The sequence below is a fragment of the Erinaceus europaeus genome, chromosome 12 (genome assembly GCF_950295315.1).
Source record: "Erinaceus europaeus chromosome 12, mEriEur2.1, whole genome shotgun sequence".
Classification (NCBI taxonomy): Eukaryota; Metazoa; Chordata; class Mammalia; order Eulipotyphla; family Erinaceidae; genus Erinaceus; species Erinaceus europaeus.
Genome location: NC_080173.1, coordinates 85,372,579 through 85,399,114, shown reverse-complemented (window position 1 = coordinate 85,399,114; position 26,536 = coordinate 85,372,579). Strand labels below are relative to the sequence as shown.

General features: G+C 47.0%; 2 protein-coding genes and 1 long non-coding RNA gene across 6 annotated transcripts in view; 1 reads left to right on the top strand and 2 right to left on the bottom strand.

Annotated features, from left to right (window-relative positions):
- ELP5 (elongator acetyltransferase complex subunit 5) overlaps positions 1 to 17,510 on the bottom strand; it is a 21,299-nt gene extending 3,789 nt beyond the window's left edge. Inside the window, exons 1-6 of one of the 2 annotated variants that reach the window (XM_007521828.3) lie at positions 17,312 to 17,510; positions 15,966 to 16,117; positions 15,749 to 15,809; positions 15,543 to 15,623; positions 3,175 to 3,395; positions 324 to 508 (exon numbers count right to left, since the gene is read on the bottom strand). In XM_007521828.3, the coding sequence (XP_007521890.1) occupies positions 324 to 508; positions 3,175 to 3,395; positions 15,543 to 15,623; positions 15,749 to 15,809; positions 15,966 to 16,017 (600 nt within the window). In that variant the 5' untranslated portion in view covers positions 16,018 to 16,117; positions 17,312 to 17,510. Of the gene's footprint in view, positions 1 to 323; positions 509 to 3,174; positions 3,396 to 15,542; positions 15,624 to 15,748; positions 15,810 to 15,965; positions 16,118 to 16,202; positions 16,315 to 17,311 lie in introns of those variants that run through there. The other variant, XM_060204277.1, reaches the window with a different exon arrangement.
- The window catches only part of LOC132542047 (uncharacterized), a 111,537-nt gene that overhangs the window by 3,789 nt on the left and 81,212 nt on the right, over positions 1 to 26,536 (bottom strand). The window lies entirely within an intron of this gene.
- CTDNEP1 (CTD nuclear envelope phosphatase 1) lies at positions 16,517 to 26,536 on the top strand. Of its 3 annotated transcripts, none has more exons than XM_060204278.1 (8): positions 16,519 to 17,335; positions 23,303 to 23,369; positions 23,467 to 23,585; positions 23,830 to 23,901; positions 24,534 to 24,646; positions 24,880 to 24,991; positions 25,694 to 25,778; positions 26,103 to 26,536. In XM_060204278.1, the coding sequence occupies exons 1-8, from the start codon at positions 17,234 to 17,236 to the stop codon at positions 26,129 to 26,131; spliced, it is 699 nt and encodes a 232-aa protein (XP_060060261.1). In that variant the 5' UTR covers positions 16,519 to 17,233; the 3' UTR covers positions 26,132 to 26,536. The 3 variants fall into 3 exon arrangements, with proteins under 3 accessions (XP_060060262.1, XP_060060261.1, XP_007521878.1); XM_007521816.3 differs by having other exon boundaries at positions 16,523 to 17,335; positions 24,534 to 24,650; XM_060204279.1 differs by lacking the exon at positions 24,880 to 24,991 and having other exon boundaries at positions 16,517 to 17,335; positions 24,534 to 24,650.

Sequence of the window (26,536 nt, the reverse complement as noted above, 5' to 3'; positions counted from 1 at the left end):
TCTCATCCACCCCCACCTCCTCTCTGTTTTTATTATTTTATCTATTTCTTAATGAGAAATAGATAAAATTTCAGGATAATAGATAAATTATCAGAATAGATAAATAGATAATAATAGATAAATTCTCAGGCAGGAGAAAGAACCAGATATCATTTAGGTACATGTGCTATGGGGGGGATCACACTCAGGACCTCATGCTTGAGTCCAATGCTTTACCCACTGCGCCACCTCCTGGACAACCCCAATCAATGTTTTGATTGCACTTTCTCTCAAGGAAGACTTCAGTGCCCCTCCAACATCCCCAACCCCCTAAGGTTTCTGACCTGACAAGCTGGAAGCTGTCCGGGTCTCCGATATAGGATGTGGGCTACCCAGGCCTGGCCCACTGTACCACTCACGGTCACCTCTGTGTGAGCAAGGCTGCTCAATGCTCCTGTGGGGGCTGGGCCATGAAGCTCTTCGTGCAGCAGGCCCAGCACACACACCTTCTCCTCTGAGGAGTTGTCACCTGAAGGACAAGAAATATATGGTACAGAGGGCTACAAGGAGTGTCTACACTAAAGGCATGAGATCAAACAGGGAAAGAAGCTCCTATTCCACCACAGCTTGACTACAATTTTTTCTTAGAACTTATTTTGGATAGACAGAAATAAAAGGAGATAAAGAGGGAGAGACACCTGCAGACCAGCTTCACCATCTCTGAAGGTTTCCCCAGCAGGTGGGGACTGGGGGCTTGAACCTGTGCCTTTCTCTTTGTAATATGTGTGACACTGCACAGTCCCTAGACTACAATTTCTTTTTTAAAGATTTTATTTATTTATTTATTTGCCTCCAGGGTTATTGCTGGGCTCAGTGCCTGCACCACGAATCCACTGCTCCTGGAAGCCATTTTTTCCCCCCCATTTTGTTGTCCTTGTTGTTGTATAGTTATTGTGGCTATTATTGATGTCGTTGTTAGGACAGAGAGAAATGGAGAGAGGAAGGGAAGACAGAGAGGGGGAGAGAAAGAGACACCTGCAGACCTGCTTCACCGCCTGTGAAGTGACCCCCTGCAGGTGGGGAACTGGGGGCTCGAACTGGGATTCTTCCATGGGTCCTTGTGCTTTGCACCACGTGTGTTTAACCCGCTGCGCTACGCCTGACTCCCATACTTGAACATTTTAAGTCTTATAAAGGTCAGCATTTTCACTGACATCTGACCATCTTTAACTTAAAAAAAAGATTTTTTTGGTCATCACTTGGGCTTTAACCTCAAGTGGATTACAACACTGCAAGGAAGCTACTTCCAGTATCTTGGTATAGGCTGGGATGTGTGATCTGTGTTATGTACACAAACTAGCTGTGTTCCCAGATGAATTATCTTGCTGCCCACCTCTCCATCAAGGGCACTGATGCTGAGAGAAAGCTGGGAACCCAATTCTTTAATGCAAAGCACCTTTCACAAAACTAGGCATCTGATTTCAAAGTCCATCCTAGTGCCCACAGTGTACTCCAGGCTGGTATCCGTGCTCTCAGCCCGGCCACATCGTCCAATGACCCTTTCTCTTCAGTCTCTTAAGACACTCTGTGGGGCCAGGTGGTGGTGCACCTGGTTGAGGAGCACACATTAGTGAGCAAGGAAGGACTCAGGTTTGAGCCCCTGTCCCCACCTGCAGGGGGAAAACTCTGCAAGTGGTTAAGCAATGTTGCAAGTCTCTGTCTCTCTCTCCATCACCCTCTTCCCTCTAAATAAAGATTTTTTTTTAAATAGCTGCTTTTTACAAAAAAGATTTTATTAATTTATTAATGAGAAACATAGGAGGAGAGAGAAAGAGCCAGACATCACTCTGGTACATGTGCTGCCGGGGATTAACTCAGGACCTCATGCTTGAGAGTCTGATGCTTTATCCACTGCGCCACCTCCCGGACCACGATTTTTTTTTTAGTTTCTTTTTTTAAAAAATATTTATTTTATTTATTTATTCCCTTTTGTTGCCCTTGTTTTATTGTTGTAGTTATTATTGTTGTTGTCATTGTTGGATAGGACAGAGAGAAATGGAGAGAGGAGGGGAAGACAGAGAGGAGGAGAGAAAGACAGACACCTGCAGACCTGCTTCACCGCCTGTGAAGCGACTCCCCTGCAGGTGGGGAGCCGGGGTTCGAACCGGGATCCTTATGCCAGTCCTTGTGCTTTGCGCCACCTGCGCTTAACCCGCTGTGCTACAGCCCGACTCCCTCGATTTTTTTTTTTTTAAGATACTCTACATTTCCCTTTCTCTTCATGCTCCTTATCGGACTCCTGTGGTTACGAGCTTGTTTGTATCCTTTCTAGAACTTTGAGCTTCTGGAGGGCAATTAACTACCTGACATATACATATCTAATGTTTGCCGACTGACTGAAATAAATGAGTAAAGAAGTTGGGAGACAGTGGTCCTGGAGGTGGTGCAGTGGATAAAGCACTGGACTCTCAAGCATGAGGTCCTGAATTTGATCCCTTGTAGTACATGTACCAGAGTCATGTCTGGTTCTTCTTCTCTCTCCTTCAATCCCTCTCATTAATAAATAAAATACTTAAATAAAATCTTTTTAAAATGTTGGAAGATGGGCAGGGGTAGGTAGCATAATGGTTATGCAAACAGACTGTCATGCCTGAGGCTTCGAAGTCCCAGGTTCAATACCCTGCACCACCTTAAACCAGAGCTGATTAGTGCTCTGGTAAAAAATAAATAAATAAATAAGAGTTGGAAGACAAAAACACAATTGGCAGATAGCAATACTGAGAATTCAAGGGTAGGGGAGATAGCACAAGAGATTCTCATGCCTGAGGCTTTGAAGTTCCAGGTTCAATTCCCTGTACCACCATAAACCAGGGCTGAGCAGTGCTCTGGTAAAAAAAAGAATTCAAGAATGAAAGCAGGATGGTGATGTGATGTAGGTGACTCAACCTGCATGCCTGAGGCCCTAGGCCCAATTCCTAGTACCATACATGCTGGAATGGCGCTCTAGATGGTGGGGTATGGGTGTCTCTTCCACCCCACCCCCCCACACACACTTTAATGGAAATAAAAGTTAGAGATAGAAGGTCCAGTTAGAAATCCCAGATATACTTTTCCTCAGGGAAGAAAGAGGTAGATTCCTTGACAAGGAGAGATGAATGGATGAGTGATGGGAAGTCACAAAGGAGGGGCTCTTACCAGGGGAAGAGTACTGATAGCTCAGAGCCTGCAGGGTCTGGCAAAGTGTGGTACAGGGGACATGGAGCTGCAGCCAGCTGAGTGAATCAAGAGCAACAGTGACAGGACCAGGATCTGTCCTTTTGCATATGGCCCTTAAGACATCCAAGGGCCCCCCTGGAAGGTCTTCCCCAGTCTTTGACCAATTGAGTGGGTCTTTGAAGAAGTCATGGTAAACCAACCTACAAATGAAAAACAGGAGACATTATAATATAGCCCTGCTTCCTCAACTTGACCTTCATCTGATCTCTATGGTTCTCCTCTCAATTTTTCACTAGGACCCTATGTAGAGAAAGGTTATTACTGAGAGATAGATTACACTGATTGAGAGCAGATTGGGGGTGGTGGTGGTAGAAGCGGGGGGGGGGGGGAGTGAGCTTCATGAGCAATGAAGCAATGTCTCTCCCCTTTCCCTCTCAATTTCTGTCATATCAAATAAGATTAAACAAAGAGGAAGGAAAGCAAGCAAGCAGACTTTGGTGTCAGACTGACCTGAATTCTAAGTCTGGCTCCGCTAATTGCCTAAGATGACCTATTTGACAAACCATTTAATCTAAGTCTCAGGTTTTATTATTACTATTATCTGTGAAACCAGGGCCTTGAGCATGTGTGATTTCCCTGTTGTAGGACACTTTTTTCATCCACGTAAGGACAACAGAGAGAAAGGAAGAAACCATAGCACTGAAGCTTTCTCCTTTGCCATAGCACCTGCTTTGTAGTGCTAAGACTTGAACCTGGGTGATACACATAGCAATACTGGCACCCTATGAAATGAACTAAGTCTCCAGCCTATAAGACTCTCTGGCTTATGGTGGTGTGGGGGATTGAACCTAGGACTTTGGAACCTCAGGTATAACAGTCTTTGTGCATAACCATTATGCTATCTACCCCTACCCCCCTTTCTTTTTAAAAGATCTTATTTTAAAGATTTATTGTTTCTTTTTTTTTTTAATTTTTATTTTCCCTTTTGTTGCCCTTGTTGTTTTACTATTGTTGTAGTTATTGATGTTGTCGTTGTTGGATAGGAGAGAAATGGAGAGGAGGGGAAGACAGAGAGGGGGAGAGAAAGACAGACACCTGCAGACCTGCTTCACTGCCTGTGAAGTGACTCCCCTGCAGGTGGGGAGCCGGGGGCTCGAACCGGGATCCTTACGCTGGTCCTTGCACTTCGCGCCACATGCACTTAACCTCAGTTCTATGCCCTACTAGTTGAAACATTTATTTATTTATTTATTAGCAGAGCACCACTCAACTCTGGCTTATGGTGGTCTAGGGGATTGAACCTGGGACTTTGGAACCTCAGTCAGGAAGTCTCTTTGCATAACCATTATGCTGTCTACCCTGCCGTCCTTTTCTTCTTCCTCCTCCTCCTCTTCTCTTTTAACACAGGCATTATTCAGCTTATGGTGACAGTGCTGGGGATAGAACCTGGGATCTCAGAGCCTCAGGCATAGGACTCATCTGTATAACCATTATGCTGTTTCTCCTTTTATTTTTTTTTCAAAGACAGAGATATAGAGACTACAGTACTGTTCAGCTTTGGCTTATAGTGATGGGAGACTGAATCTGGGACTCTGAAACCTTAGGCATGAAATTTTTTGCACAGCCACTAGACTATCCCCCTCCCACTCAATTTCTTAAAAGGGGACACTAATATCTTGACATTCAGCACAGTGCTTAATACACACACTAAATGCTAGTTCTCATCAGTAAATATATCCTACTGTGTACTGTTCTCTTGACAGATGAAGGAGAGGAAATGAGACATAGCTCCTGCCTATAGAACAGCTTAGGGTACCTTCAGAAAGCCTAAGGCTCTGTCTGAGGTCCCAAGTTCAATACCCAGCATCACCAGAAGTCAGAGCTGAGCAGTGTTTGTCTTGATCTTGGTCACAGTCTCTCTCTCTCTCTCTCTCTCATTAAAATAAATAAATAAAATGTATTTTTAGAGAGTTGGGCAGTAGTGCAGCGGATTAAGCGCACGCAAGCGCCAGGACCGGCATAAGGTTCCCCACCTGCAGGGGAATCGTTTCACAGGCGGTGAAGCAGGTCTGCAGGTGTCTATCTTTCTCTCCCCCTCCTCTCTCCATTTCTCTCTGTCCTATCCAACAATGACGACATCAATAATAACTACAACAATAAAACAAGGACAACAAAAAGGAATAAATAAATATGAAAACAAAACAAAACAAACAAACAAACAAACAATGCCAACTACAGATAGTACAGCAGTTCTAAAAGAGACTGGCTCGGGCTAGAAACCCTGAGAAACTTCATGTGAAAAAGAACTGTTCTTTTTCTTCTTTTAACTTTTTTATTATTATTTTTATTTGACAGAGACAGCCAGAAATAGAGAGGAAGGGGGATATAGAAAGGGAAAAGGACCGAGTGACAGCCGCAGCCCTGCTTCACCACTTGTGAAGCTTTCCCCCTGCAGGTGGGGACCAGGGGCTTGAACCTGGATCTTTACGTACTGTAATGTTTGCACTTAACCAGGTGTGCCACCACTCAGCCCCCCCTTTTCTAACTTTTCTTCCTGTGACTGTTATTAAAAAGAGAGAGACAGTGGTCCGGGAGGTGGCGCAGTGGTAAAGCTTTGGACTCTCAAGCATGAGGTCCTGAGTTTGATCCCCGGCAGCACATGTGCCAGAGTGATGTCTGGTTCTTTCTCTCTCCTCCTATCTTTCTCATAAATAAATAAAATCTTTAAAAAAAAAAAAAAAGAGAGAGGCTTATAAAAATAAAAAATGGTGTATTGAAGCAGACTCTGAGATGGGGGGGGAGGGTTCAGGTCCTGGAACATGATGGCAGAGGGCTTAGTGGGGGTTGTATTGGTATGTGGAAAACTGGGAAATGTTATGCATGGACAAAGTATTGTATTTACTGTCAACTTAAACACCCCCAATAAAGAAATTAAAAACAATAAATAAAAAGAAAAAGTAAGACAAAAGATTTATCTATGAGGAAGACCTGGGAGGGGTTGAATTATGTGGAAAACTGGGAAACGTTACAAATGTACAAACTATTAATTTTATTTTACTTTGTATACCATTAGCTCCTCAATGAAGAAATTTAAAAAGAGGGGGTCGGGCAGTAGTGCAGTGGGTTAAGTGCACTTGGTGCAAAGCGCAAGGATCCGGGTTTGAGCCCCCGGCTCCCCACCTGTGGGGGACTTGCTTCACAGGCGGTGAAGCACGTCTGCAGGTGGCTAGCTTTCTCTCCCCCTCTGTCTTCCCCTCCTTTCTCTATTTCTCTAGCCAACAACAAACAACATCACCAACAGCAATAATAACCACAACAAGGGTACAAAAACAAGGGTAACAAAAGGGGGGAAAAATGGCTTCTAGGAGCAGTGGATTCATGGTGTAGGCACTGAGCCCCAGCAATAACTCTGGAAACAAACAAACAAAAAAAAAGATATATCAACATATGTGAGAAAGAACAGAATATTACTCTGGCACATGTTATACCCAGGGCTCAAACATGGAACCTCATGCTTATAGGTCCAATGCTTTATTCACTATACACTGCATGCTTCTCTTTTGGTCAGAGGAGCATCTTCACTGCTGTGGGACAACTCCCCAACCCAGAGAGAAGAACAGAGATAGCGACAGAGAGATAGAAAGCTACCATAGGGGCTGAGGAGATATGCAAATGTCTTTTATGCCTAAGGACCAAAAATGCCAGGTTCAATCCCTGCACTACCATAAGCCAGAGTTGAGCAGTGTTCTGCAGAGAGAGAGAGAGAGAGAGAGAAAAAAAAGACAGAGAGAGAGAGAAAAAAAAGACAGAGACATGGAGAGAGAGAAAGAAGAGGCAGGCAGACACATTATCAATTAAGTTGAAATCAAAGAATACAAATGAAAATAGAAAAGACACCACAGCACCTATGCTTCCCACAGTACAGTGGGGGCCAAGCGAGTGCATCTCATCTTAAGCTATATATGCTAACACTTGTATAACAATGTGTGATACAAAAGTAGGGCTCCTCCCAATCCTGGAACTCTGGGGTGGGGCTCACTTCTCTGCATGCTTCTCAGGCCAAATGATATTGCACCTGCCGATTCCAACCTAATCAGTGCAACGAGTACCATCTCAGCATGCTTCACCTCAGACTGTGGTACAGAGATGTCAGGCATGGATTGCCAACCCATCACCCTCATCACTTGGGTGAGACCTTTCCTTTTGACCCGAACTGCCCCTGCGGCTACAGACAGACTATGACCCACATAGTCAACGACTGCCACCTCTCCAGATTCAAAGGAGGTCTCGAAACTTTACATCAGGCTCAACCTGACGCTGTTAACTGGCTACGGAAGAAGGGCAAACGCTAGAAGAAGAAGAATGGTAGTCTCTAATTCCATTCCAGGAGGTTCACTTCCTAACAAAGTCCCAAAACCTAGATATAGACCAGATCCCGTAAGGTAGAGCATATGTTCACATGTATCCATAAATTAGGGCAAAATATATACCTGAAAGCAAAAATACACAATAGTCTGTAGTGAGTCAGTATCAAGTTCATAATGAAATAGTGTCCACTTAGACTTAGATACCCTCCTCACCTACTTCCTATTACAGTTTTCTCACTCACTCCAAAGCTAACCTTATCAAAGCAAGGACACTGCAAAAGCTGAATAAGGGCAGGAGAATGGCATATTTTAATGATGACTCTTTAGTCACTATCAGGCCATTCCACCAGCTGGGGCCCTAATCAGGGAGTCCTGAGATTCTCAAACAGACATGATGGGCCTAGAATTCAAATAAATCCCTCTCTCCATTGTTACCGGTCATCTCTATCAGGAACAACAAAACAGACCCCTTTGTGGGCCCTCGTAGGACCTTGCCCTCAACCTGTATCAACAATGGGAGAGATTGGTCCATCCTCCGAAGGGGGATGCTACACCTGAGGAAGATGGGTTGATACTGGGGCAGCATGGAACGTTCCTACTCATGACCACAGAATGTGAGCTCAGATCTAGAGGGATGCAGAGGTCACACAGGCTCCTAAGCTAATTATGGGCCCCAGATTACATCAAATCGATGGGGTTTACAGTCAACAATATTTATACCCCTTTCCCATATTAGGGAGCTACTACTCTCTTCCCTGATCCAGATTTCTGGTCCTTTTCCCAGCCATGACATCATCTCCCCAGACAATAATTAGGATCCATCTGCATATCAGATTTCAAGCTCAGGAAAAAGCAAAACCCAAAACACTAGTATAGCTACAGGCCCTTTGGAATATAACTAAAATATGCCTACTAGCTATCTACAAAATGGAGGACACCCCCCTCCCCCGACACTTCATCTGCATTATTCCAGCCTTTAGGTCCATGATTGTTCAACAATTTGTTTGGCTTTGTATGTTAACTCTCTTTTCAGCCACCAGGTTTCAGATGCTAGCATGATGCTGCCCAGACTTCCCTGGACAGACAACCCCACCAATGTGCCTTAGAGCTCTGCTTCCCCAGAGCCCTTTCCCACTAGGGAAAGAGAGAGACAGGCTGGGAGTATGGGTCAACCTGTCAACGCCCATATACAGCGGGGAAGCAATTACAGAAGCCAGACCTCCAACCTTCTGCATCCCACAATGATCTTGGGTCCATACTCCCAGAGGGATAAAGAATAGGAAAGCTATCAGGGGAGGGGATGGGATACAGAGCTCTGGTGGTGGGAACTGTGTGGAGTTGTGCCCCTCTTATCCTATGGTTTTTGTCAATGTTTCCTTTTTCTAAATAAAAAATTAAATAAAAAAAAAGTAGGGCTCACAAACAAATGTTAAAGTACTATTAAATTACTGGGATGTGGGGGTGAGGCAGTAGCGCAGCGGGTTAAGTGGTGCAAAGTGCAAGGACCAGCCTAAGGACACCTGTTTGAGGCCCGGCTTCCTACCTGCAGGGGAGTCACTTCACAGGTGGTGAAGCAGGTCTGCAGGTGTCTATCTTTCTCTCCCCCTCTCTGTCTTCCCCTCCTCTCTCCATTTCTCTCTGTCCTATCCAACAACAAATGACATCCACAACAAGGCTACAACAACAAGGGCAACAAAAGGGGGGAAAATGGCCTCCAGGAGCAGTAGATTCATGGTGCAGGCACTGAGCACCAGCAATAACCCTGCAGGCAAAAATAAAATAAAATTGGAATGTAAGGGTGGGGGTAGATAGCATAATGGCTATGCACAGACTCTCATGCCTGAGGATCCGTCAAGTCCCAGGTTCAATCCCCTGCACCATCATAAGCCAGAGCTGAACAGTGCTCTGGTAAAAAAAAATAAATATTAGAATATACAAACTACTGTATTTTACTGTCAGCTATAAGCCATTAATTCCCCCCAATAAAGAAAAAAAAGGAAAATAAATTCTACTTATTTATTTATTTTTTATTTGTTATTGGATAGAGACAGAGAGAAATTGAGAGAGAAGGGGGAGATAAAGAGGAAGAGAGACAGAGAGACCCCTGCAGACCTGCTTCACTGCCTGTGAAGTAACTCCCCTGCAGGTAAGGAGAGGTGGGCTCGAACTGGGATATTTACTCTGGTCCTTGTGCTTTGCACCACATGCGCTTAACCTGCTGCGCTACCGCCCAACTCCCATAAATAATTTTTAAAAATATTTATTTCCCCTTTTGTTGCCCTTGCTGTTTTTTATTGTTGTTGTAGTTATTATTGTTGTTGTTACAGATGCCGTCGTTGGATAGCACAGAGAGAAATGGAGAGAGAGGAGGGGAAGACAGAGAGAAGAGATGGACAGACACCTGCAGACCCGCTTCACTGCCTGTGAAGAGACTTCCCTTCAGGTGGGGAACCAGGGGGCTCAAACCAGGATCCTTAAGCTGGTCCTTGCACTTGGTGCCACGTGCACTTAACCCGTTGCGCTACCGCCCGACTCCCATAAATAAACTGTTATTAGGGCCAGGTGGTGGCGCACCTGGTTAAGTGCACGTTACAGTGCACAAGGACCCAGGCTCAAGCCTGCGATCCCTACCTGCATGAGGAAAGCTTCACAAGTGGTGAAGCGGGACTACAGGTGTCTGTTTCTTTCCCTAGCTCTATCTCCCCCACCCTCTTAATTTCTGTCTCTATCCAATAATAAATAAAAGACTTTAAAAATTATTGACATGGCAGACAAAGAGACTAGAATACTGCTTGGCTTTGGCATAGGAGCCATCTCATATACATATATCTATTTTATGTAACTTTACTTGTTAATGAGAGAGGAAAGAAAATCAGAGCCTAACTTTGGCATATGCATTGCTGGGGATTAAACTCAGCCAATACTTTATCTACAGTGCCACCCTCCAGGTAACCTAAAGTATTATTTTTGTTTGTTCATTTGTTTGTTTAGATAGAAAGAGGAAGAAAGCTGCATTCAATTGGGGGGGTGGGAATCAGACTTGAACCTGGATTGCAAGCATGGCAAAGCAGTGCACTACCCAAATGAGTTATTTAGTTAGCCCAAGTAATAATTTTTAATTAATTAATTTATCTTTAGGGTTATGGCTGGGGCTTGGCCTTGGCATTACAAATCCACTACTCCTAGAGGCCATTTTATTGGGTAAGAGAGAAATTGAGAAAGGGGAAGACAGGGAGAGAGGAAGATAGACACCTGTAGACCTGCTTCACCGCTTATGAGGTGACCTCCCTGCAGGTGGGGAGCCAGGGGCTCGAAAGGGGATCCTCGAGCTGGTCCTTGGCTTCATACGGTGTGTGCTTAATCCAGCCCTCACTTTTTAATTAATCTTTTAATATAAGTTTATTTATTTATTTTTAATTTCTTTACTGGGGAATTAATGTTTTACACTCAACAGTAAGTACAACAGTTTGTACATGCATAACATCCCCCAGTTTTCCATTTAACAATACAACCCCCACTAGGTCCTCTGTCATCCTTCTTAGATCTGTATTCTCCCTACCCACCCACCCCAGAGTCTTTTACTTTGGTGCAATATGCCAAAATTTTTAATATATTTATTGATTGGATGGTGACAGCTAGAAATTTTGAGAGCAAGGGGGTGATAGGGAGAGACACATACCTGCAACACTGCTTCACCATTCGCAAAGCTTTCCCCCTGCAGGTGTGGACCAGGTGTATTTAACCAGGTGCACCATCACTGGGTCCCTTAGTTTATCTTTTAAATTAATTAATTACTGGATAGCAACAGAGAGAAGGGGAGAAAGCTGAGGAGAGATATAAAGACACCTACAGCACTGCTTCACTGCTTATAAAACTTCTCCCTTCCAGCTGGAGGCTGGTGTCTTGAACCCAGGCCCCTGAGCATAGTAACTTGTGTGCTCAATCAGTGTGCCACCACCTGGCCCACTTCCATGCTGCCCTACATGCTTGCAATGTGCTCTTTCTCCTGATAAAGAGGCAGAAAGAAAGAGACCACAGCACTGAAACTTCCTTCAATTCAGTGGTGTTGGACTTAAAACTAAGTTGCACACATGACAAAGCAGCACACTATGCACACGAACTATCTCGCCAGCCCTCAAGTATACTACTTTAAAAAATATTTATTTTCCCTTTTGTTGTTCTTGTTTTTCATTGTTGTAGTTATTATTGTTGTTACTGATGTCGTCATTGTTGGATAGGACAGAGAGAAATGGAGAGGAGGGGAGGATAGAGAGGGGGCGAGAAAGAGACACCTGCAGACCTGCTTCACTGCCTGTGCAGTGGGGAGCCAGGAGGATCGAACCGGGATCCTTAGGCCGGTCCTTGCGCTTTGTGCCATGTGCGCTTAACCCGCTGTGCTACTGCCTAAGTACTACTTAAAAAAAAAAAAATTATAAAAAGGAAACACTGACAGAAACCATAGGTTAAGAGGGGTACAACTCCACACAATTCCCACCACCAGAACTCCGTATCCCATCCCCCTCCCCGATAGCTTCCCTATTCTTTTTAAAAGACTTTCTTTTTAAAAATCTTTTAATATTTATTTTCCCTTTTGTTGCTGTTGTAATTGTTGTTATTTATGTCGTCGTCGTTAGATAGGACAGAGAGAAATGGAGAGGGGAGGGGAAGACAGAGAGGGGGAGTGAAAGACAGACCCCTGCAGACCTGCTTCACTGCCTGTGAAGCGACTCCCCTGCAGGTGGAGAGCTGGGGGCTCGAACTGGGATCCTTACACAGGTCCTTGCGCTTTGTGCCACCTGCGCTTAACCCGCTGTGCTACCACCCAACTCCCAACTTCCCTATTCTTTATCCCTCTGGGAGCATGGACTGAAGGTCATTGTGGGATGCAGAAGGTGGAAGGTCTGGCTTCTGTAATTGCTTCCCAGCTGAACATCAGTTGAGTACTATTTTTATCCACTACCTTGACAGGGAAATAATCATTTTTTTTTTTTGCCTCCAGGGTTATTGTTGGGGCTCAGTGCCTGCACTACGAACCCAATGCTCCTGAGTCCATTTTTCCCATTTTGTTGCTCTTGTTGTTACCCTGGTTGTTGTTAATGTTTGTTCTCACTGCTGCTGCTGTTGTTGGATAGGATAGGGAGAAGTCCAGAAAGGGGAAGAGAAATATAGACACCTGCAGACCTGCTTCACCACCTGTGAAGTTACCTCCCTGCAGGTGAGGAGCTGGGGGTGGGATGGGGGTTGGCTTGAACTAGGATCCTTACGCCAGTCCTTGCACTTTGCGCCATGTGCGTTTAACCTACTGCACTACTGGCCGGCCCCCAAAGTAATATTCTTAACCAGGCACCATTGTGGGTTCAGAGATCTCCTGTAATTCATATTAGTCTGCAAATCATGTGAATGATGCATGCCAAAGCCCTTTTACATTTGTCCTAAAAACTTCATTGCTTTATGCCTTGTTATCAACCATTAATCTCTTAAAGTTCACTAGGGCAGAGAGTATGTCTGCCTCATTCGTTACTGTTATAGCACATCACAATCAGTGCTCAGTACATGTAGCCCTGAGTGAACCAGGAATTGCAGTAGCATCTCCGTCTCATCTGATTTCTCGATAGCCAATCTGCTCCCTTCTAGCCAATTTGCCATGCTGTCACAGTTAATCTAATAAGCATTATGTTACTGCTCTTCTCTCAGATTTTCAGATGACTCCCCCCTGATTTTAGGCTAGTGCCTATGTGTATATATTTTTGGGTTACAGGCTTATCATTAGGGCTTGGTGCTGGCAAGATGAATCCACTGCTCCTGGAGGCCAATTTTTTTCAATTTGATTGGACAGATCAGAGAGAAATTGAGAGACAAGGGGGAGGATAGAGAGAAAGACACGTGTAGATCTGTTTCACCTCCTTAGAAGTGACCCCCCTGCAAATGGGGAGCAGGGCTCAAACTGGAATCCTCAGGTTGGTTCTTGTGTTTCGTACTAGCCTCCAAGTAAAAGATCTTATAGGAGATGAAAAAATATGGGGTGGGGGGGCGCACCAGCGGCTCACCTGTTAAAGCATACACAGCATGAAGCACAAGTAGCCACCCAAGGATCCTGCCTCACTCAGCTGCACCTGGTTGAGCACACGTTACAATGCTCAAGGTCTTGGGTACAAGCCCCCCGCACCCACCTGTAGGGAGGAAGCTTCACCATTAGTGAAGCAGTACTGCAGATGTTTCTCCCCACCTTCCCTACCCTTTTTTTGTTTTATGTCCAATATATGTAATCTTTTTCTTTTTTTGCCATGGGTTATTGTTGGGGCTTAGTACCTGCACGGTGACTCCACACTCTTACTTTCTCATCCATTTTCTTTGATACGAGAATGAGATAGAGGGGCCAGGCGGTGGCGCACCTGGTTGAGCGCACATTACAGTGCATAAGGACCCAGGTTCAAGCCCCTAGCCCCCACCTGCTGGGGAAAGCTTTACAAGTGGTGAATAGGGCTGCAGGTGTCTGTCTCTCTCCCTATCACCACCTTCTGTGTTGATTTCTGGCTGTCTCTAGCCAGTAAATAAATGAAGATTAAAAAAAAGAGAGAGAGAATGAGACAGAAAGACAGAGTAGAGAGAGACATAGAAGAGACACTCGCAGCTTCCTACCTGCAGGGTGGAGATTTAATCTGGGCCCTCCCACTTGGTGATGTGTGTGTTTTACCTGGTATCCCACCACTCGCCCTGTCAGATACCTTTTAACTTTAATTAAATTCAAGATACTCTCCCATCGCCCATTATTGTAACCCTAATTTTTTTTCCCCTCCAGGGTTATTGCTGGGGTTTGATGCCAGCACCACGAATCCACTGCTCCTGGAGGCTGTTTTCCCCCCTTTTGTTGCCCTAGTTGCTTTATTGTTGTTGTGGTTATTACTGTTACTGATGTCACTGTTGTTGGATAGAGAGAAATGAACAGGAGGGGAAGATAGAGAGGGGGAGAGAAAAATAGACACCTAAGGGGAGTCGGGAGGTAGTGCAGTGGGTTAAGTGCACATGGCGCAAAGCGCAAGGACTGGCCTAAGGATTCCTGTTCAAGGCCCCGGCTTCCCACCTGCAGGGGAGTCACTTCACAGGTGGTGAAGCAGGTCTGCAGGTGTCTCTCTTTCTCTCCCCCTCTCTGTCTTCCCCTCCTCCATTTCTCTCTGTCCTATCCAACAACGAAGACATCAATAACTACAACAACAACAAAAACAAGGGCAACAAAAAAGGGAAAATAAATATTAAAAAAAAAAAAAAGGTACGACACCTGTGGACCTGCTTCACCGCTTGTGAAGTGACTCCCCTGAAGGTGGGGAGCAGGGGGCTCCAACTGGAATCCCTACACGGGTCCTTCCTGCTATGTGTGCTTAACCCGCTGGGCTACCGCTGGACTCCCCTATAACTCTAATTTTATAGATGCTGTAACTTGAAGTTACCATTAAGGCAGAGCAAGTTTTATCCTCTAGGTCTAAGTTGTAGATGATCTTTTATTACTCTTGCTCAATATACCTGCTTTCAGTTCTCTAGATACTCACCACAGTACATCACTCCTAATTTTTTTTTTTTTGCTTTCCCCTTTGGTTGCCCTTGTTTATTGTCATTATTGTTGTTATTGCTGTCGTTGTTATTGGATAGGACAGAGAGGGGGAGAGAAAGACACCTGCAGACCTGCTTCACCGCTTGTGAAGTGAACACGAACACACACACACACACACACACACACACACATCCCTCCCGCCCTGCAGGGGCTCGAACCGGGATCCTGATATCGCTTTCTGCCATGTGCGCTTAACCTGCTGCGCCACCGCCCGGCTCCCACTCCTTTGAATTCTTGCCTCTTGAAAGAGGTATCTATTCGTTCAGTGAGGGTTTAAGGAGCTGTTCCGCACCAGGCTTTTTGCTTATTGCCTTAAAGGAAATTGCTTAATAAGAGGCTCCACATCCCATGACATCTCCTCCCTTTGTTCTTACCGGCTGTTGATATTGACGTCCAAACCTCCACGAAACTCTTCCTCGCTCACTTCACATCCCAGGATGTGCACTTGGTCCCCACTGAGGTAGAGATGGGGGAGAGTGTCAAGGAATTAGGCTGAGGTTCCCTGGGGGGTGCGGGTGGGGGGTGGGGGGTGGGGGTGGGGAGGGGGAGGGATGGGACCGACCATCTGCGGAATACCCACCGCAGTGCAGATTTCTTGATAAGTGCCTTCAGGAGACTGCGTCCCTCCCACTCCACGGAATCTGGGGAGAGCAAGGGATGAATACATTTCATGCCAACGCTGAAATCCCCGCCTTCAAGAACCCGTCACGACCTCTACTCCTCGCATCCATAGTCCTTTCTCGCTACCTTCCCCGCCTCATGCTGAGTCCCCAAAGTCCTGCCTCTCTGGTCCTCACCCCGAAGCAGCACCAGGCCGCCAAAAGCGGACAACGACTCCAACATCTTCATGATGTCTCGGGTCCTTCTTCAGACGCTCTGTGATGGCGTCACCACCCGTTGCCCCTCCTCCTCGGGCGACAGGGGCGTGGCACTCAGCCTTCCGTAAGACCTGGCACAGTCCGGAAAGAGGTTGTTATGTTCAGTATTCCCTGGGGAGTTCACGCGGGGAGGCTGCCTCCCTAGCTCAGGCTCGCAGAGGTAGGCACGGCGCACCCTCTCCACAATTTTTATTCGGACTAGAGCGGGAGGAGCCGTTGAAGCAGTCGGCCCCGGGAAGTGAAGGCCGCAGCGGGACGTCGGGTGACCCTAACTTCGGGGGCAAGTGACGTCGCTTAGCCCCGCCCACGCCGTGCCAGCCGCGCTCCAGGCCCCGCCCCGCCGCCACCTTTTGCGCGTGCGTAGTGTTGCGGCCTCATTCGGATCACACTCCATTTTCCTAGTCCGCCACCCCCATTCACTGAGTTAGGGAACAGTCCTGGTGAAGCGAATACACGTCACCACCGGAAGTAGTGTCAGAGGGGAAGAGGAGGGGGGAAGAAAGGAGTGAGCCCTTTGGGCGGTAAAATGGCGCCTGTCAGAGTGGGAAATCCAGCTGCAGAGTCTGCACCCCCGCTCTCTAGCGGCTAAGGCAACTCCGACCTCGGGGAGGGGGAGGCCGCTCCGGTCCAGCCAGCCGCGCCCTCTGGCTCCCCCTCCCCCGCCTTCCCGGCGCCTCCGCTCGGCTGGCGGGTCCCTTGCCGCCGCGGCCCTAGGCGCCCCGCTGCCCCCGCCCGCCCCTTTCCCGCGGGCAGCCCCCCAGCGCGCCTGCGCAGCAGGCCACCCTCGCTTCCCTCCCTTCCCCTCCCCCTTCCTCTCCCTCCCGTCTCCCCGGTCCCCTCCCCACTGCCCCCTCCCCCAATTCTCCATCCCCTTCCCTTCTGGTCTCCGAGGACCCCATCCTAGGCCGACCCGTCTCAGCCCGCAGCCCTAGCGAGGCCGTCAGTGCCACTCCCCGCCCATGTGGGTCCCCTCGGGCTGCCCACGCCTGTCCCCCAGTTGCCCGTTCCGCTGGGCTTTCCCCTCGCCGGGGGTGGCTTTCTGAGCCGCCCGCCCCGTGCCCCTCTCTGCAGCTTCTCTTGCCACTCGGGGCCCCCGTTCCCCCTCCCGGCGGCGGGGGGCTGCCCCCGGGGGGCTGGCGGAGCTGGGCCGCGGGGGCCCCGGGGCCGGCGGTGCCGGGGTCATCGGGATGATGCGGACGCAGTGTCTGCTGGGGCTGCGTACTTTCGTGGCCTTCGCCGCCAAGCTCTGGAGCTTCTTCATTTACCTTTTGCGGAGGCAGATCCGCACGGTGAGCTTGGGTGGTGGCGGGGCACCTCCGGCAGCGGTGCGCAGGGGTTTTCGGAAGGTACCGGGCCTCCGCTTGGGCCTAGGGAGGGAGTCCTGGCAGCGACTTCTGCTGGAGTGTCACGGCACTCCGAGATGGGTCTGGGGTGGGGAGGGGGGAGACCCTTGTAGCAGAACCGAGGTGGGAGGGGAGGCCTAGATGGGCACAGGATTTGGCAACTCGGTGTGGGGGGGGGGGTTGTATGGTGGGTGGAGCGCTCTTGAAGAGAGCTGGAGTTGTGGTGGAGAAATCAAGAGGCGGGGAACACCTGTTTGATGGCAGCAGCTCTGTTGGTGTTGGCTTCCGAAAGACCCCCAGGTCACTAGGAACCTCCATGAGTGGCCTTACAATGAGGTAGAGACAGGGATTGTGTTTGGAGGGTGAAGATGGTTATGTGTGATGGGGACTTGGAAAAAGCCCTGGATTGGGAAGGAGAAACCCCTGTATTCGCATTAAGGGAACCACTTCAAAAATGGTCCTTAAGACTTACAGTGGGACTGTGACTATCTGAATTTATCCAGATCTTAAGACTAGAGAGAGCATGCTTTCATGGTGGGCACCTTTGGTTAGGAAGGGAGTAAGTACATTATCAGCCAGTTGTATGGTTTCAGTTTGAGAGACTCTAGCATTGTGAGGGACTCTGGGGAATGGGGACTGGATGTACCCAAGTATCCCTGGGTTCAGTTCTCCATAGTTTTCTCCAAGGTCAAAGCTTCTTAGGCTAATGACACATAGTGAATGCTCTTGTGGTCTTATCACCACTTGGGAGAAGTCTCTGAAGAAATCTAGAATGATGTAGTTAGCTGGGTTGTAGAGGTTCCTGGTCTGCATTCTTTGGCAGACCCCGAGGTCAAGGAAGGGACAGTCTAGGTTAAGGAATTTTCAGAAAACCCTGGTGGTATTGGTGGCTCACTTGCTTGTTTGGGGGAATGGGCTTGGTCTTGGCTTCAGTCTCTCCTTGAAGATTAGGATGGGTCACTCTGGGGTGAGGATTGTCCTGAATGATCATGACTGAAGGAAAAACCATTTCTCTGACACCTGTATGTGGGGGGTGGGTGGGTGCAGGGGGACAAGCTTCCAGGGTATTCTTTAAGCATTATTTCTCTGCCTGGATTTGTTCCAAGCATCCCCCATTCTTTAAATGTCTGTCTTCTGCTCTGGGTGCAGGAAGTGCTTCTAAAGCCCTCCCAGAGACTAGCAACTTGTGAAATTTGCTCTCCTTTGGGCAGCACTGACAGTCTTTTGTCTTCCCTTTCCCTTGCAATCTGGTTTCTCTCCTCACCCCCTTTTTGGCAAATGCTTAGAGCATTCCCTCCATGCCCAGCGTGTGCAACCCAAGATAGCAGACAGGACACCTGAGCTATTGCAGCCCTCATCGTGGCCCAGAGAAAAAAAAGGACAGATGCCTTAGGATTAGGGGGTGAGGGCCTTTTGGTTTGCTGGGGGGGTGTTTCTGTTTCTGGTGAGGCTTGGGGGTTGTCTAGGGATGGACTGAAAAACATTTGTCTGTGCTTAAAGAAAAGAGTAGATTAGGAAATGGCCAGGCTTCACATGGGAGAGATCCAAGTGTAAGAAATAGGAACCTCTAGAGAAGCTTGGACAGGCCGGAAGGCCCAGGTGGTACTGTCCTTGACCCTTACTTACCTCTCAGGCACAGCTGTTTCAGTTAGCTTGGTGGGTGGGACCTCCAGGTTTTTCTGCCTTGCCCTGGGTACCAGGATAAAGAGGTTGTTCGGAGTGCTGAGGTTCTTCCTAACTTGTGACTTGGCCAGTAAAGACAGAAATGGACAGGTGGCTGGTTAAAATAGGTCTGGTGGCCCCCAGCCAGAGGAACTTAGCTGACCTGACAGCCCCTAGATTACCTCTCTCTAGTCCCCTGAGGGATCCAAAGACTTCTCTCTTCCTGACACCTACCTTCATGTGCAGTAAGGAATTTTGGGTTCTTGATCCTTAACAGGAGATCATAGGAATTGTCACAAAGAATCCTTGGGCTGGAGGTGGGAAGGGCTGTGCGTTTCTCTGTTCAAAGAAGCAGGATAATATGGGTAAGAGGGTAGGTTTTAGGGAGTCAGTGGGTTAAGCGCATGTAGCGCAAAGCAAGGACCCGTGTAAGGATCCTGGATCTGGGTTCAAGCCCCCAGCTCCCCACCTGCAGGGGAGTCGCTTCACAAGCCGCGAAGCAGGTCTACAGGTGTCTTTCTCTCCCCCCTCTGCCTTCCCTTCCCCTCTCTATTTATCTAACAATGATGACATCGATAACAACAATAAAAAACAAGGCCAACAAAAGGGAAAGTAAATATATGTGAAAAAAAGAGGGCAGGCTTTTGGTCAAACTGCAAGGGTATAATCTTAGCTCTGCCACTTCAACAACCTTTTAAAAATTATTTATGAAAAATAGGGAGGTGGTCCGGGAGGTGGTGCAGTGGATAGGGCATCGGACTCTCAAGCATGAGGTCCTGAGTTTGATCCTCGGCAGCACATGTACCAGAGTGATGTCTGGTTCTTTCTCTCTCTCCTCCTGTCTTTCTCATAAATAAATAAATAAAATGTTATGAAAAAAGAAGAAGAAAGAAAGACAGGGAGAAGGGGCCAGGCAGTGGCACACCCGGGGTTGAAAACACACATAGTGAGTAAGGACTCAGGTTCGAGTCGCAACCCCCCCCCCATCTGTACCTGCAGGGGGAAGCTTTACAAGTGGTGAAGCAATGCTGCAGGTATTTCTTTCTCCTTATCTCCCCTGCCACCTCTTAATTGCTCTCTGCCCAATCAAAGAATAGTTAAGAAAGAAAGAGGGAGGGAGGGGGTCGGGCGGTGGCACAGTGGGTTAAGCGCATGTGGTGCAAAGCGCAGGGACCAGCATAAGGATCCCGGTTCGAGCCCCCGGCTCCCCACCTGCAGGGGAGTCGCTTCACAGGCGGTGAAGCAGGTCTGCAGGTGTCTATCTTTCTCTCCCCTTCTCTGTCTTCCCCTCCTCTCTCCATTTCTCTCTGTCCTATCCAACAACGAATTGCGTCAACAAGGGCAATAATAATAACCACAACGAAGCTACAACAAGGGCAACAAAAGGGGGAAAAAAAATGGCCTCCAGGAGCGGTGGATTCATGGTGCAGGCACTGAGCCCAGCAATAACCCTGGAGGAGGGAAAAAAAAAAAAAAGAAAGAGGGAGTGGGGTTAGATAGCATAGTGATTGTGTAAAAAGACTCATGCCTGGGGAGTAGGTGGTAGCGCATCTAGCGCATCGGGTTAAGCACACGTGGCAAAGCACAAGGACCGGCTGGCATAAGGATGCCGGTTTGAGCCCCAGGCTCCCCACCTGCAGGGGAGTCGCTTCACAAGCGGTGAAGCAGGTCTGCAGGTGTCTATCTTTTTCTCCCCCTCTCTGTCTTCCCCTCCTCTCTCCATTTCTCTCTATCCTATCCAACAAAGACGACATCAACAACAACTAAAACAATTAAAAAAAAACAATGGCAACAAAAAGGAATAAATAGATATTTTTTTAAATATAAATAAAAATAATTGATAACCAAGCTTTAAAAAAAAAAAGACTCATGCTTGAGGCTCCAAGGTTCCAGGTTCAATCCCCTGTACCACCATAAGCGAAAGCAGAGCAGTGCTCTGGCATATACAGTGCCGGTGATCAAACTTGGGACCTTATCCACCGTACCACTTCCCTTTAATGAAAAAAAAAGTATTTTATCTATTCCATAGGAGATAGAGGGTCTCATATGAAAGAAAGAATGAGAGAGAAGCCAAAGTACCATTTCATTTGTGTGGTAGATTTCATTGCGTTATTACGCAGTCCTGGCCACCACTTCAGTTCTGTCATTAGCATTAAGCAGCCACTGCACCTATGCTGTTCTGGAAATACAGTTGAGTTTAAGAAAATTCCATGTTATAGATTTAGAAAAAAAAAATCTAGTTGGGAGACAAGCCAATTTCTAACTGCATTGCAACACTAGGCATATTTAATCTCTTCAACTCTGGGCTTTTTTTTTTTGTTTGTTTGTGAGGAAGAGAAAGAACCAGAACATCACTCTGGTACATATTATGCCAGGAATTGAACCCAGGACCTCTCATGCTTGAGACTCCAATGCTTTATCCACTGTGCCATCTCCTCAGCTGCACCTTATCCTTTGCTAAAGCGGACATGCATTCTAGACGTGGCAGAATGGGTAGAGCGCTGGTCCGGCACGCGCGGGGCCTGAAGTCAGTCCTCAGCATCACGTGACAGTGATGCTCTGGTTCTCTCTCTCCTCTTCTTTACTAATAAATAAAGCCTTAAGAGAAACAAAACAACAACCTGGTGGGTGGGTCGCTGGGTAAAGCACGGGACTCTAAAGCACGGGCTCCATCCCCAGCATTTCATGGCTGGAGCAATGCTCTGGTTCTCTCTTTCCTTTCTCCCATACTAATAAATTGTTTTTTAAAAATATAAAAGGGGGTGGTCCAGGAGGCGGCACAGTGGATAAACCATTGGACTCTCAAGCATGAGGCTCTGAGTTCAATCCCTGGCAGTACCAGAGTGATATCTGGTTCTTTCTATCTTTCTCATAAATAAATAAATATTTTAGACAAAAAAATGGGTCTGGGTGGTAGAGCGCCTGCTTGAAGAGAAGGGACTGGGTTTAAGCCCCTGCTCCCCACCTGCAAGGGGGACGCTTCACTAGCGGTGAAGCAGTCTCTCTCTTTAACCAGAGCACTGCTCAGCTCTGGTTTATGGTGGTGCAGGTGATTGAACCTGAGGGCTTTGGAGCCTCAGGCATGACAGTCTCTTTGCATACCATAATGCTATCTGCCCCTGCTTATCTTTCTCCCTTTCTCCTCTCAATTTCTCTCTGACCTTTCAAATAAGGAAAAAAGTGAAGGAGGAAAAAAAATGAATGGTGATTTGTAGTGGTAGGACTGAGTCCCAGCAATAACTTGGTGGCAATTTAAGAAATATAAATAAATAAATAACTATGAAAAACAAAAATGGGCTCAGCAAAATAGCTTACTTGTACAGTGTGCTTTTTTCTTCTTCGTCTTTTTTTTTTTTTTTTTTTTTGCCTCCAGGGTTATTGCTGGGGCTTGCGGTGCCTGCACTATGAATCCACTGCTCCAGGAGGTGGCGAGGTGGCATAGTGGATAAAGCAATGGGCTCTCGAGCATGAGGTCCTGAGTTCAATCCCTGACAGCACATGTACCAGAGTATAATGTCTGGTTCTTTCTCTCTCTCTTATCTCTCTTGAATAAAGTCCTTTTTTATATATTTTATTTATTTTATTTTTGAGAGAGATGTAGAGGGAGAGAGAGAAACAGCAGAGCACTAGGCAGCTCTGGCATAAGGTGGTTCGGGGGATTGAACTTGGGAGCCTCAGACATGAGAGTCTGTTTTGCATAACCATTATGCTATCTCCCCTGGCCATAAATAAATCCATTTTATTTATTTTTTAACCAGAACACTGCTCAGCTCTGGCTTTTCTTTTGGTGGTTCGGGGGATTGAACCTGTGCCTTAAAGGAGACTCAGGCATGAGAATCTGTTTGCATAACCATTATGCTATCTACCCCCACTCATAAATAAATTCTTAAAAAAAAAAAAAAAAGAAGAAACAGTTTGGTGGGAGCCAGGCTCAAACCTGAGTCCCATAAATGGCCGAGCAGCACACTTCAAGTCACTCTTTCTGCCTCTATCAAAAAAAAAAAAAAAGGCAGAAACAATACTGTTGTTTCAAGGAATAAACGAAATAGTTTGAAGTCACTTACAATGTGTCCATTATATAGTAAATATTTACTCCAGTCCTGGAGTTTCTTGCCATGTGCGCTTAACCCACTGCACTAGAGCCCGACCCCCTTTACAGTAAATATTTAAATGTGGTACCTATTGTTGCCAAGGAAGAGTTCTTTGTCCTCTGTTTTGAAGTGTTCTCATCCTCTGTTTTGCTGTTTGTAGGTAATTCAGTACCAAACTGTTCGATATGATATCCTTCCTTTATCTCCTGTGTCCCGGAATCGGCTAAGTGAGTATGCTGAATGGGAAGACTCCTTTTTAATGGATTAGAGTTCAAGGTCTGGGCAGAGATCAATTGGCACTATACCTTCTGCACTGTGTTTCAGGCCAGGTGAAGAGGAAAATCCTTGTGTTGGATCTGGATGAGACACTTATTCATTCCCATCATGATGGGGTCCTGAGGCCCACAGTCCGGCCTGGAACCCCTCCTGACTTCATCCTCAAGGTGTGTGTGTGGAGGGTGGCATGGGTGGGTGGGAAGTGATAGAATAGTTATGTCTCTTGTTCTTCTCAAGACCTGAACTTATTTTCTCAACTTCCTGAGTCCTTTTTTGTTTCCTTCCTAATCCTCTGGCACCAGAGTCAGCCTGAGGAGGGAAGCAGACATTGGGAGGGTGGGAGTGTCATTTAGGTCTGTGTGGTGCTGGTCACGACTCCCCCCACCAGCCCCCCCCACTGTTTCTCTCCAGGTGGTTATAGACAAACATCCTGTCCGGTTCTTTGTACATAAGAGGCCGCATGTGGATTTCTTCTTAGAAGTGGTGAGTTTACTGAAGCTGAAGAAAGCTTTGTGGGTGAAGAGAGAGTTTTAGGCTCTGAGAATTTAGAGGATTTTGGATAATGCAAAGGGGGAAAAAGGGGCAGTTTAGGGGGCAGATGAAGAGGTTGTAACATGGTTAGAGAATGGTGTCCAGTTATTTGGGCTTAACTGTTCTGTAACTTTTTCTGCGGGTTTCTTTTTTTTTAATTTTTAAGATTTTATTTTCCCTTTTGTTGCCCTTGTTTTTGTTGTTGTTGTTGTAGTTATTGATGTTAGATAACGTTGTTATCTAACATCGTTGTTAGATAACGATAGACACCTGCAGACCTGCTTCACCGCCTGTGAAGCGGCCCCCTTGTAGGTGGGGAGCCAGGGGCTTGAACTGGGATCCTTACACCGGTCCTTGCGCTTTGTGTCATGGTTTCTTGTTCTTCAGTTGTTGTGTCTGAATCTAAAAGGGTATATGGTGTCTTAAGATTCTGAGTTTGGGACTTTTCAGGATGTTGTGTTCCCAAAGACATTCTACATTGTTGAAAGGCATTAAGGACTAGAACGGACACCTGATGAGCGAGAATTGTCTGCTACTTGAGAATGATCCAGCCTTCTGACACCTCCTCCCTCCCTCTCTTACAGGTGAGCCAGTGGTATGAGTTGGTGGTATTCACAGCAAGCATGGAGATATACGGCTCTGCTGTGGCAGATAAACTGGACAACAGCAGGAGCATTCTCAGGAGGAGGTACTACAGGCAGGTAAAGGACTAGGACCGGGGCTGGTGAGTGACACTCAGGAGGTGTAGGCCACCAGGGAGGGATTTAAGTTTCAATCAGCTGCCCTAGAATGAGACTTTGGGAGGGGAGAGGACAAACTGCAGTAGCCTTTTTGTGGGAATTGTTTGCCTGTGGGTGTTGTTGAGATTGGGGCAGCACTCAACAGAGGGTGCGAGACTCTTTTTGATGCCCAGCTCACCCTGCCTTCCAGCACTGCACTTTGGAATTGGGCAGCTACATCAAGGACCTCTCTGTGGTCCATAGTGACCTCTCCAGCATTGTCATCCTGGATAACTCCCCAGGGGCTTACAGGAGCCATCCAGGTATGGGGGAAGGGGATGAGACAGAATGAGGAAGTAGTTTTGAGGAAGTATTTAGAATACATGGAGCTAAGATTTCCCAGCTTATTGTAGGTCCAGAAAGCAAGCTGTTTTTCTTAAATGAGATATACACCTTTCATCAACCAGATTTTGCAGATCAATTTTTCCTTAGGTTAGACAACATAAGCAGTAAGTTTGATGAGAATTCTCACATTAAGTGCCACGTGGTCATTAAAATTTAATTTATTGGGAGTCAGGTGGTAGTGCAGCAGGTTAAGCGCAGGTGGCGCAAAGCATAAGGACCAGTGTAAGGATCCCGGTTCGAGCCCCTGGCTCCCCACCTGCAGGGGAGTCGCTTCACAATCAATGAAGCAGGTCTGCATGTGTCCCTATCTTTCTCTCCCCCTCTGTCTTCCCCTCCTCTCTCCATTTCTCTTTGTCCTATCCAACAATGATGACATCAATAACAACAACAATAACTATAACAATCAAAAACAACAAGGGCAACAAAAGGGAATAAATATTTTTAAAAAATTAATTTATTGTGCAGCAGATAAATCAAGGTTATACTTAGGTTGCTGAGTTTGGGTGGGCAGGAGATAATGTAAAGTAATGCTCCCCATTCCCAAATAAAGGGAAAAAACAAAATAAAACACATAAATTCTTTTGAATCCTTTGTTCTCATGTGATTTTTACCCATCCTAGACAATGCCATCCCCATCAAATCCTGGTTCAGTGACCCTAGTGACACCGCCCTCCTCAACCTGCTTCCAATGCTGGATGCCCTCAGGTAAGGAAAACTAGACATTTAGATTTCTGAGGAAAGGAGGCTGTGGGAGAGTTGGGGTGGGGGAGGGCGGAATAAAAAACTTTGTGCTCCCTTACTCACTTATCTTTCTTCCCTTAAGAATTTAGCCTTTGAATCCAGGTCTTCCTACACCAACCTGTCTTCACATCACTTTTAGCCACTGGGTTTGGGCAAACTAAATCTCAGTCTGATTGTGTGGAAATGGTGGTTATTTCTGTCCCACGCCTCCTATGAGGCTGTTTTAATCTAGTGTGGTGAGGATATCAACTCTAAGGACTCTACCAATGCAAGTTATTGTCACCCCAGGTTCACCGCTGATGTTCGTTCTGTGCTGAGTCGAAACCTTCACCAACATAGGCTCTGGTGACAACTGCTCCCCCTCCACCTTCATTGGGGTGGGGGGGAAAGGGAGGGTGAGCCCTCAGGATGCCGTCTAATACCCTGTCCAATGGTGAGGACTGCCTGGGCAGGGTCTGCCCCTCCTTCCCCTCTCTGCCCTGGGAGCCTTGAACTCCACTTGGAGTCCTGATGGACAGACACATGGGCCGGACTCTGAAGCAGCCTCACTCTAACTACGAGTTGGCACTTCCTGGAAGCCGCATACCTGGGACATAAACAAACGGAGGCCTGGAAGGCCCGAAACAGTGTCTGGTGAAGAGACAGGACTGACTGGCTAGAGAGAGAAACAGACATTTGGTAATCTGGGAGACTCAAAAGAAACCAAGCAAGCTTTGTTGTGA